The sequence below is a fragment of the Strongylocentrotus purpuratus genome, unplaced genomic scaffold (assembly GCF_000002235.5).
Source record: "Strongylocentrotus purpuratus isolate Spur 01 unplaced genomic scaffold, Spur_5.0 spur5_scaffold_6, whole genome shotgun sequence".
Taxonomy (NCBI): Eukaryota; Metazoa; Echinodermata; class Echinoidea; order Camarodonta; family Strongylocentrotidae; genus Strongylocentrotus; species Strongylocentrotus purpuratus.
In genome coordinates this window covers 14,789,491-14,802,224 of record NW_022145612.1, presented here as the reverse complement: position 1 = coordinate 14,802,224, position 12,734 = coordinate 14,789,491, and the positions used below count along the sequence as shown (strand labels likewise).

General features: G+C 32.8%; 1 protein-coding gene across 9 annotated transcripts in view; it reads left to right on the top strand.

Moving 5' to 3' along the window:
• Positions 1-11,732, top strand: part of LOC583995 (microtubule-associated protein 4) — a 54,450-nt gene extending 42,718 nt beyond the window's left edge. For 5 of the 9 annotated variants that reach the window (XM_030972346.1, XM_030972344.1, XM_030972339.1 and 2 more), the window contains 6 exons: positions 711-806; positions 2,713-2,808; positions 3,523-3,810; positions 4,190-4,285; positions 4,894-4,989; positions 5,725-11,732. In XM_030972346.1, the coding sequence (XP_030828206.1) occupies positions 711-806; positions 2,713-2,808; positions 3,523-3,810; positions 4,190-4,285; positions 4,894-4,989; positions 5,725-5,799 (747 nt within the window). In that variant the 3' untranslated portion in view covers positions 5,800-11,732. The remainder of the gene's footprint in view (positions 1-710; positions 807-2,712; positions 2,809-3,522; positions 3,811-4,189; positions 4,286-4,893; positions 4,990-5,724) is intronic. The other 4 variants (XM_030972347.1, XM_030972345.1, XM_030972342.1 and 1 more) reach the window with 2 other exon arrangements.
• The last annotated feature ends 1,002 nt before the right edge of the window (positions 11,733-12,734 follow it).

The window sequence follows — 12,734 nt, the reverse complement described above, 5'->3', positions numbered from 1 at the left end:
ATCTATAACGAAATACTTTACTCATAATTTTAGGCATTGCTAATTAAAAAAAAAAAGAAAAAAAGTTGCACTACATTTTTTCAAATATGTGTTTTCTTTTGACTTAACTTAAGTTGCACTACATTTTCATAACTATACCCCTTGAAGGAATCAATATTTCAACTTGGTTTATAGTTATATTTTCAAATATGTGTTTTCTTTTGACTTAACTTATGCATGCTCTCAATTTGATTTACTGTGATATTTGCAAAAGTAATCTTTGTTATCTTTGTCTGACTTTTGTGTGTTTTTAACTATTATTTCCTTGTTTCTGTTCCAAAAAATATGCCTTTACTTTTACCAGCTTACTAGCTCTGATCTAAATTAACACAAATATCATGAAAAAACAAAGAACAAACACACGCCAATACCACCAGGGAATAAATAGTATATTGCACATTCTATGTATCATTTTTCATACACAATGCGCATCACGAGACAATTACCGTAAAACTATATACAGAACATTTAGTTATCTATACGCATCTTCAGACTTCTTCAAACCCTAACCAGATCATTATAGGAAAAGTTATATGTAATACCTTAAATCCCTAACCATTTCTCTCTCTTCTTTTTTATTCCATTATTGTATTTATTTTTCTTATTCTGATTTCCTTCCTGCTTCCCATGTACAAATAAAAATATCTTGTTCGCCACCGTCCTCCCTAAAGATTACAAGTGCTTCCATGGATTTCAGCAAAAAGGCAAAAAGTAAAATAGGATCTCTGGACAATGCTCATCATTCTCCAAAGGGTGGAAATGTAAAGGTACGGATGGATGTAGTAGAAGTAGTAATGCTAGCGGTAGATATACTACAGTATTACCTAGCTTGATGTATTGTTATTTAAAAGACTGCAGATGCCAGCTCTTCTCGCTTTCGTTAATAAAAAAAAATTGAAAGGCCACTTTCTTATAAAAAACTTAGTGCTTTATTCACATCTTGTTATTTTATTGTTTATTTCCCCCTTCTTCTTTTGCAATAATAACATGTGAACATATGACAATTTTTTGGACACTGAATATAACCAAAATAGCATTGTTAAAATATTAATGATTTGTTTTATTTTGAACCGTATTAATAGTAGAGGAGCATGGTATAGATATATTCTGTAGGCCTATTGCAGTATCATACTGAATTTTGTAAAAAATTGATAACTGGATGATGGTTTGTACTAGAAGGAAAAAGATTAAGAAAGCAAAGGCAGACAGAGAAGAAATGTATGGAAATTGTACGCAAGAAATATCTAGTAGATTAATCATAATGCATACTGTCATGTAATACATTAATATATTTAAACTGAAATCCAAATATTCATTCAGTTTACTTTCCTTTCCTGTCATTTTCTTATGAAAGATATTGAACAGATATACTATATAAAAATTATGTTATTACCAAGTAATATGAAAATAAGAAATATTGAAAATCAACTGATACTAATTGAAAGTTTAAGTACATTTGTGTGTTTTATGTTATGTAAAATACTGTCACATTTAAACCATTTGAGTGTTTCTTAAATTTGTGACTTATTAACATTGGATGTTTGCATTATTTGTAGAAATAAGGCAATAGTTAAAATTTCTGTTCAATATCCCATTAACAAATTATAATTTGTATTCTTTTCTTCTCTTTTTTAATAGAGATAAACTCAATTATTATTATTTTTTAATGTGTCTTTCTGGTTAAAAGAGAGATGTTTCTGTTAACTTTTTCCTAAATATCACTGAACAAGGATGGCGAACTTCAAGCTAGGCTGACAATGATGTGAATAATTGATGAAAAGAATTATTGTGAATTGCAGGTTTGAACAAAGTAGAGCCAAGACTACACCAGTCCAAGATCTTCAGCTCTCATTTTTTTTTTAAATCTCACAGAACTGTGCCAGCATCTGGAGACAACTTTTCACTTTCCATTCTTTTTTACGAATACATAAACTATCAAATAAAACAAAATAAAGAGAGAGAAACTAAAGGAGAGAAAATAAAGGATAATTACAGTCAATTTATAGCTCAAATGGAATTGGGCATTAATTTTGAGTAAATGTTTCAGAAATTTATCATCAGATTGCAAAAATTAGAAACTGCTTTTATATTCTGCTGCCTCACAAATATTTAGTGGGCCGGTAAAATTCTCCTCTTACTTTGTTTTCCTTGATTTATGCACACTATTTGTACATTTTGATCACACTGGTATGCGATTTGTTCTAGGTGGTTGTACATCTTCAATTTCTATTTCATTCTTCATTTCATTTTTTCTATGTACAAAATTAAACAAGAGGATGCATGATTTGACCGAACAGGGACAGTGTCTCATTATCACATTTCTCTTTTCCCTTTTTTTGTCCAGGGGGGGGGGGGGGGGGGGGGGGGGAGGGGGGGGGGCACAAGTTATGTGCATTGCAAAATTGTATTTACAGAAATGTTAGCCATTGGAAGAATTTACTAATCAAATTAGGGAAAAATGCCACACATCAAAAATGATTTCAATTGCATAAAATAAAATATGCAAAAAACATTGGAAAGAGATAAACTTCTTTGTTTAATTTTGTCATTATCCTCAGTTGTGTGTTGTACTCTCTTTCATACTTTTCCTTTTCTGAATACCTTTTTTCAGGTTTTTATTAAGTTTTATTTTTTCCTTTTTTTTCTGCAATTTTTCATCCCATTTAATTCCAGATATTGAATCAGTCTGCAGACTACTCAAAGACGGTGAAAAGCAAAATTGGATCGCTTGACAATGCCACACATTCCCCAGGAGGAGGAAATGTAAAGGTAGTAACATGCACATCAACAACTAAACTTTCAAACTTTTATTTCTTCCCCAATTCAAGAATTTCAACAAAGCTGCAGCATCTTTTCTTTGAGTTTTATGTAGATCAATTCTGTTTTTATTTTCCAGTTGCTGTTTTCATCAGACTTGCAGCATTTATGGATACTTATCCTCATTCTTTTTCACTTCTGAAAAAAACAAAAACAACACATTGCCAGTGATACATTGAACTCAAAATTTACAATGAAGTCCGTAACTCCAATATTTTGTTAATATGACATTTCTTGTATATGTATCTTAACAAAATATGAATCCTATTTCAAATTTTAAAAGACAGACAAGGTTTTCTTTGCCAAAAACAAATAACGCAAGAATCTGTATGGTTACAATTAAATTGAAAAACTTTGACAGTGTAAAGAATTTCTCTTATAACTGAGCCAATTGAGTTTATGTTTTTAAATAAGGAAAATATCTGAAATGAATGATGATTTTAAAAAAAATGTTATAACCAATTTGTGAAGTGCAATCCCATGAATTTATTCATAATAGTCTTATCATTAATCCTGATTAACAAAAACCAACAATGCTAATCTTCCTAAAGACCAGTATGCCAGTTCATCTGGACAATTGGAGAAAAAAAAGAAAAGAAAGAGAATAAGAGTGCATTTAAAATCTAATCCTTGTCTCTATTTCAATATTCTTTTAAAACTATAAAGATTGAAAAAAAGAAGGTGGACTTTGGCAAGAAGGTCACATCCAAGATTGGTTCTCTGGACAATGCCACGCACAAACCTGGAGGAGGGAAGGTGAAGATTGAAAAGAAGAAGTTGGATTTCAAGGACAAAGCAGCTTCAAAGATAGGATCCAAGGACAACATCAAACACCAGGCTGGAGGCGGCCAGGTCAAGATCGAGAACAAGAAACTCGACTTCAAAGTAAAGGCCACCTCAAAGATCGGCTCCAAAGACAACATTGAACACAAGCCAGGTGGAGGGCAAGTCAAGGTATGATACCGTATCAAATGAAGAAGAATTTTTTCATAGTTTTTTCATGGTCTTCTTTTAATTCCTTGAAAAGTACACTACAAAGTGGCGTGCACACGGTCATTGCACGTTCAATCTTAATCAGGAAACCAAGTACACCATAAATCAATAAATCCATAAAATTTCACTTTGTACCTCTTTCGACCTCTAATATTTTACCCTAGATCCCAGAAGAAAAGATTTGTTTAAAGTCACAATGAAGTACCTAGCTATCTTGTCACTATATGGATGGATCTGATAAGTTTTCAATGATACATGTACGGTATAGGGAAGCTAATTCAACAAATGGATTTGTATAAAAGGCAATATTTTTAAGATTCCAAATTGTTTTCTTTGATAGATACAAGAAGAAAAGCTAGAATTCAAGGCAAAGGCTTCGAGTAAGATTGGATCCCTTGATAATGCCAGTCATAAACCAGGAGGTGGAGATGTACACGTAAGTTTCCCCTGCATGGAGCATGACCCTGCAATTATATTTCTGCAGAAACTCTCATCTTATTGGCTGAAGTATCTAGATGTTTAGTTGTTTTACCACAGAAAATAATTTTTTGACAGGCCTTTTTAAAACTAAGGATTTTCAGTGGAAGGGAATTGGTAGAGCCCATGGAATATTTTTTAAAAGAAATTAATTTTTTGTTTTACCACAGATAATAATTTTTGACAGGCCTTTATAAAACTGAAAATTTTCATTGGAAGGGACTTGGTAGAGCCCATGCAATATTTGTTTAAAGATATTTAGTTTTTGTATCCAGTGGTTTAGGTATGAGCAATATTCTATCAAATCTAAACATGCAAGGCTGGTTTCTTCAATCATTGAACACCGACAATAGGATCAAAGTTGTACATGATGTTTTTATTCTCATGGACACGATTGCACATAACGGCCTCAAACTTTACAAAGAGACTTACCTGAAACTATAATGGAAAAGGCCACAGGGAATTGCAGACTGATTTAATTCCATCTTCACTGGCATGCTAACAAGAATTTTTATAAGTGTATATCCTTATCATTACATGTAGTTATATATTCTTCTTCTTTCACAGATTTTAGATGAGAAACTGGAGTTCAGTACCAAAGCTCAGAGCAAGGTCGGGTCAATGGACAATGCCGACCATCAACCTAGTGGGGGAGATGTGAAGGTCAGTATATTGTATAATTCTTGAAATCATGTGACACTTAAAGCTTTAAACACACATGAAGAAGGGCAATCAGTAGTCCTATATTAATAGATATTATTTTCAAAGAATAATATCATTATCAATGTAAATGTAAATCTATTAAAGTCATTCAAAGACTTCTCCAGTAATAATAACTGAAAGTGCACTGAATTTTTTTTTATTATCATGTAAGTCCTTCAAATTAAAGGACTGTTGGATATTTTTTTTATATTTATGGCTTAAGTAAGATTTTTGTGAGTTCTGAATAGAATTTTAAGGTTTCTTTCAATGAAAGAAGAAGCTTAGCTTCAAGGAATTTCATTGGCGCCCCCAGCCCCCCCCCCCCCCCAAGAAAGTAGTTGGTCTCTAAATATCCTCAAATTGTCTGGTGTCCAAACAGGATATCCCGCTGAATGACTGGCTACGGAGAATTCTTAGTTTGTTGACATCTCTCCTGTATGATCCTGGAATTTTGAAACTACATCAGGGAAACAGGTGAATTTGTTTTCATGAAGGAACCCTGCTTTGTACATAATCATTTACCAGTACTCTAGATTTTCTTCTGTACTTGTAGAAATGTTCCTCAGTTGTGGATATTTACCAAGACACACAAGCATGCAAGTCATTACCAGCTGTATTTCAGTAAATTTTTTAAATGATGTTTACTTCAAATGAATTACATTTCTTTTGATCTTTTCAATGTTTTTCTTTGGTCAGATTTTTGATGAAAAGCCTACATTCCAGCACGCCTCACCACGTACAGACGAACACGACGATGACGGTATTCATTAAGGACAAGCGAAGCCATGACTTGATCTGCAATCCTATGGCTGTGACTCTCCCTGAATGGTGACCCTTTCTCCAAAGTAAAAGAAAAGATTCCCTCAAGGGTCAGTGGATACAGAACCCCTGCCACGATAGTCAGCTAAAACTGCACACCAGTCATCTGAATCATCCAGTTGTGGTATAAAAGATGGTGTCGTGGGAGATCTTATGGGGAACCATTCAAGATTTCACAGATATTATGTGTAATCGATCATCCGGATTGCAACCAAATTTATGTCCAACGGGTCTTACTACTCATTGACTTCTGAACCCTATTGTTCCCATATGCTTCCCATATCCTTAATACAGGGGTCATTGGGTTCCAGTATAAGCAGTATTAATGGGTGTATCATTCAAAAACTTTTGCTAAAAGAGATATTTCTCAAAATAATTCCTTCTGCCTAACCAAATCACTTGCCAAGAGCAATTCAAACTAGATTTGGGTCTCAGCAGTGCCATTAATTTTTTCTGGTCTTCATACATGGTTGGTACATGCATGTACCTGCACGGGGAGTCCAGTGTAGACAAACCAAAGAAGTTTGAACTCCTGCATCACTGTCTGCAGATATCATACCAGTCATTTTTGGGCTAAGGTATACAAAGATGTGATCATAGATGTGATCAGTAACTATTCTTATCATCAGTGATGTTGCTACTGGTGTTAAACTAATAAAGGTTTTAAACTTGTCACCAGCCCTATATGAATATAAAAACTGCACAACTGATGCTACTGAAGTCCAATACCACAGGATACTTGTATGTTATTTATTAAGAAAAACTTTAACCAGTTTTATCATGGTGTTAATTCAACTAGCCGTTGACAGACATTGTTGTCTTGACTTTAATAGCAAAGGGGTTAATCCTTGTAATTCTCTCATGGAGATTTCAGTCAGCATATAGAAAGGTGTAAACCATATGAGCTAAATCTCCAGCATTGTTCGTATGTGAAAATTCATGGAAGCAGCTTGCATGCATTGCTCCAAAACTTGGTGTAAGTTAATCTTAAGTTCTGATTACATAAATGCATTCAAGAAAAGTGCTAATTATAAATCATGCAGTAGATTGTTGGTTTGCACCGCCAAAATATAAACAAAGTACGACAAATTGCTGCAAATAACTGAAAAAAGCATAACTCCCATATGCATATCACGTACTTGTTGTGATCACCTTTGTTTGCTCATTTATTGGCTATTTTACATTTTCTACCAAATTCATAAGGCCGATGTCATTATGATTTGTGGTTTGAATACTTGATCTTGTGTAAGTTTTTTGATTGTTTCTTGGACAATTTATTATGCAGAACTCAAGATTATCTTTATGTAATCGACTTTTGTTGATAATCACATGTACTCCACTCTATGACTCTACATCTTGTTTCAACTCATGCATGTATAAAAAATAATCATGAGATTTTTAGAAAGTCCACAGGAAGTTTGCAGCCATTTGATAGAGCCAGTAAAGCGCTCTGAGCCATGAAACAACTATAGTACCAGCTGCTTTCACTAATGGTGCAGCCACACTTTCATGTAAAACCTAGCTTTAAGATGGAGCCACTTGTGTGATACCCAGTGGGATTACGGCATGTATATGATACTTGCGGGGTCTACAAGGTGCTTACTCCAAATGAAGGCCAAGATTGTCAACATGTTCAAAATTTATATCAAGTCAGCCCCGACTATTGCTATGGAGCTATGGAGCATATATGGGTTTTGCGTTTGCTTCTGTGGCGTCGAGAGCTTACATTGCAGATACGGCCAATTTTACGAGAGTCAAAAGGGGCGAGTGCGTTGCTATGTTGTGACTTTCCTTCATGCAGCTATGAGGCTCCTGTGGGGGTAATAACAGTGCCATCAACAGTAAAAGCAAGACCTATGTGGGGCTTACACTGAGCTAGGTTTTACATGAAAGTGTTGACTGTGGCATAGGAATGACTCCCTCAAACTGTATCCAAGGGAGGTTCATGTACATAATCATATGTGTTTCATTTTTAATGTTTTGTGGATATATCATGTGAATGTGTATGTATACTTCTGTGTAAATATGAGAAAATAAGTCGAAGATAAAGCATTGACGATGCTATGATTTTGTAACTTGTTTGTTCCAATTATTGATGTGTTTGTGGCAAAAATGCACTGCAAATATTAGCTTATATTGGTTTAGGTGCAAGAGGAAAACAAAAATCATGGGAAAATTGCAATAAGTTTTTACTATGAAATTAAGCGAAGCATCAACTTATTCAGTGTTTATCGGATATTCCTCAATGTATGTGAACTAATCTATTCCCAAATTTTAGATGTTCTGAATCTTCTGAATATATTAAAATGGAATGTAGAGAGGAAAAAACTATTTTAATCATGTTTGTAATTATGTAATCATGGTTATGATTCTATTATTGAAATGCTTCTGGACCTAATCTGAATTATTTATAATCGTACGGTTTTATCTGTAAATTATTTACCAGTTTTATCTGTAAAATTCTTAGAGACATCATCGACGTATTAAGCTCCATATAAGCCCAGAATATCAACATGTATGGTAGTTCTGCTTTTCCTACATTTCATCTCAAGACAGCGCTAGAAACGATATATTACATGTTCAATTGAGATGTAGATTTTTATAGATTAAACACATATGAGGAACAGACAACATACTCATGCAAAACTTGTGTTTCCTGCAACTAGACAACCGTTTCCTTCACTACAGTGATATGCAGTGTATCATGATCAGTGACAAAAATATTGAATATGCCCTAATTACATTAATATTGATTATTATTCAAAGGTCAGTTCTTGTCAGTGTGTCATATACTGGTATGCTTTATTTTAAAGGAAACTTCATTTCTTATGAAAAAAGCCAGAATGTAAAGAATTTGCTTGTATTTGTAATACGTATTCAGTTAATTAAGCAGCTGCTGATGGCAAATTCTTGAAAATATGGTTGAAATTTTTATCATTAATATTATATTTCTTATTCTTTGGTTATATTATTGTGCATGATGTGTATCTAAAAAGATTAAAAGAAACAAATTATCTGAAGAAATGGAAAAATTGAAGTTGAAATGTAAACCTGCATTTGACTTCAAACTAAAAGAAAGAACAGTGTCTTTCTAAATATTTTCAAAGTTCTACACATCAAAATGTGTGTACATGTACAAGAAGTATGTAGTATGACAAGCAGTTTACTAGTATGATGATAAAGATAAAGAATTGTAGTAGAAAAAAAAGAGCAAATTCATGTAATTCTGATCAGACTCACATAGATAAACGAGAAGGTTATCAAAAATGTATTTTCAAATGTATTAGTGAATCACATCTTTATGTATTTATTTGTAATACAATTCTTTTTAAAAGCTTAAGGATGAACTATACTATAGCATGAAAAAATGAAACATACAGTTTGTTCGTTAGTTTTCTTGAAATAGATTATTTATTATACTTTACTGCTTTATAAAAGAAAATATTTACATTGAGATTAACAACATGATTATACCGATTCATATTTACTTAACAGCATGAAAATGAAGTTTAATAATCTAAACTGCAGATAAATAATATGTATTTACTTCTTAAAATTCTAAGTACAAAGAAAGAGAACGAGTTCTTGTGCTGATCTCTGAACTTCTCTAGCTACAACATTACATTCACACGTATTCCCTCTTGTAGTTAAGAAATATAAAGATCTTGAATATATCTTTAGTACAAGAGCATGTTCTAACTCTGAACCATGACCATTTGATGGTCATTCATACATTAGTAGTTAGTAGTATGTATTGCACAAGTTCATTTATGCCACTGCAAGAGTTACTTTCTTAGCTACAGATGTGTCTGTAAACTGTATGTAGTCAGTCAAATATTACACTGAGTTGAAAATTGAAGAAAAAAAGTCTCTAGAAAACTCTCACATTGCTGAATGGTGAAACATTTTACACTGCCAAATATGTAACCCTGTATGAAAGTCTATCTTCTTGTAGTTATGAAGTAGAATTTTGAGGAAGAAGTGCAGATGCGTCTCTCCGATTGACATAAATCATTTCATTCATTTCATTACTTTCAGTAATTTATTGTAGTATGGTCATATATAAGTTTGTATAAGGGCTGTCTACAGTCTGTATATCCTTTTAAAATGTGAGCCACTCGCTATTCAAGTACAAATATCTCCTTTTCTATTATATATTTTAATATATAATGTGATTTTATGTAGATGTGATTGAAACTTTGTAAGCCATGCAAGTGAAGATGAATGACAAAAAAAAAAAAAAAACAGTTTAATGTACTTTTAAACATTTACTCTATTTTACTACATTCCCTATCAAAATGTGCCATTTTCCTTGCTAAGTTATAAACAATGAAATGCCAGAAAATTTTGCCAATGGTTTTGGTGAAGAATTTTGTTGTTAGAACAACTTGAGTGGCGTTTATGATTTGTAGATAAATGTCATGATCACTTGAAAAGTCATACATCAACATCATGACGAGAGAATAGGAATAATACAATATATCACTTCTTTATAATTTCTATAGACTGCAAAACTAATCATTAGACATTAATGCATGTATTAATTGTCATTTATATTGATATACCATTATAAAACCCTTTCACAGATATTGAAAGTGTACTGCCTACACCTGATTTTGTCGGTAGCTAAACCTGTAGAAAAAAGTATTACAACAAGAAAGCAGCTGTAGTTGCCATACATGATAGCAATGAATGGCATGGCAATAGAACTACTATTAGCATTGTAGATCTGCACCACTGGTATAGTAAATTGGAACTATATGTGTGCCTAACATATGACCGGATAGACTATGATTAGCAGTTAATTAAGAGTGTAGAAACTGCCATGTAAACCCAACAGGATAACAAAGTCATTGAAATCAGTAAGTGTATCAACTTACTATACATTTACATGTATCATGCTCATAATAAAAACTTAAGAAGTTCATTTGCAAGTTGATTATCAACTACCACTGAGAAATAAGTTGGCTTCATCAAATCAGATTTCATCCATTCTTTCAGTTCAGATTAAAAGAAAAAAAACCTCTCAATTGTAAAACAGAAAGTACAGAAAGGGAAAGAAGATTATATAAAAGAAAGAAATAAAGGAGATTAAAGGCAAGTTCTTGAGGGAAGGTGAATAAATAATGTTAAAACTGGTGGGAAACAGTAGAAAATTTGAATTTTGATTGTTTTAAATGATAATGTACCATGTCATCTCTCAAAGTGTTCAAATATTCTGTGTCATGATTACTCGATCAACATGCAATTTTTCACATAAAGGGGCACCATAATAATGCATATAAAGAAGATCTTGTCTCGTTTTTAATATTCCAATTTAGAACATGCTGAATTGAAAATGTGTTACTCAGTTCTCTAAACATCAATTTTTAAAAATAATTTCATCCTTCATATACAGAATACTCATTGTATGAGTTGCACAAAAGATATAAAACTAACTCATGTTTAGTTATTCTGGTGATGTTCAGTTATTCTGTTGTCACAAACAAAATAAGTGTTCATGTATTGGAGATAAAGAGGTAGTGTTTTAACAAAGCATTTATTGAGAAGGAATCCTAATCAAGTAGCTATTTTTTAATATGGAAATTGCTCACTGTTTTCATTCGCAAAGTATAGATATGAAACAATGTCAATCAACTTTATTTGAAGACATACTGAATATAGCTATTGAGATGTAAGTTATAGAGCACCTGTAATCTTCTGCAAAATGGCTTAATTTCAAGGTTGCTGCATGTATACTAGTCAACTGAAGTAGTATTTTTCTTGCATTCAAATACTTTGATAAACTTATGCTCATTTGCTTGTGGCTCGTTGCTTATAATGATAAGAATCCTCAAAGATATCTGCAAATAAACTAATAAATTTGTGAAATTAAATATACCGTTCAGGATGTGTGGACCTACTACATAATTCATGTTTCTTTTCGTTCCATAGGAATGTGAAGAAGAGAGAGAGAGAGAGAGAGAGAGAAAGAAGGAGGGAGATGGGTGCATATTCAAACCAAGTGAAGAAAAGGGTTTGGACTTATATGATGGAATACTGAGATTGAAATGATGAATGCAAAAGTTTAAAAAACATACATAAGATAAACAAAGAACACTTAAAGCCCTTCTAAAGTGTTGGGAGCTCGAAATTTGCTAGAAATTTCATGGCAAAATTACCTTTAAATTGTTTCATAATGTGAAAGAGAATGTCAAAGATTCCCCCCCCCCTCCCAATCTTTTTTTGAAGACTAATATTGATAAAAGAAAAGTAATTTGGGTTTTCTGTTGTACAGAAAACCTAAGTTTTGTACTCTTTCATCAATATTTGACTACAAACACATTTCTTTTGAAAATCCTTGCAGAAATGTGTCTGAAATGACATCCTCTTCAACATATACAATTTAAGTGAAATTTTGCCATCAGATTTGTGGGAAACGCTTTAGAGGGAGGGAGCAGTGAGGGAGATTTGATAATAGGACAATAGGTAAAGATAGAACAAGAAGTGTATGACTATAATAAGGCAAAGCAAAGATAGTCAAATGTGTATAGCACACATGGGGAGTGAGGACACAAGAAGTGTTTGACTATAATATCAAAGATAGTCAAATGTGTATAGCACACATGGGGAGTGAGGACACAAGAAGTGTATGAATATAATATCAAAGATAGTCAAATATGTATAGCACACATGGGGAGTGAGGACACAAGAAGTGTATGAATATAATATCAAAGATAGTCAAATATGTATAGCACACATGGGGAGTGAGGACACAAGATGTGTATGAATATAATATCAAAGATAGTCAAATGTGTATGGCACACATGGGGAGTGAGGAAACAAGAAGTGTTTGACTATAAGGCATATGAAAGATAGTCAAATGTGTATGGCACACATGGGGAGTG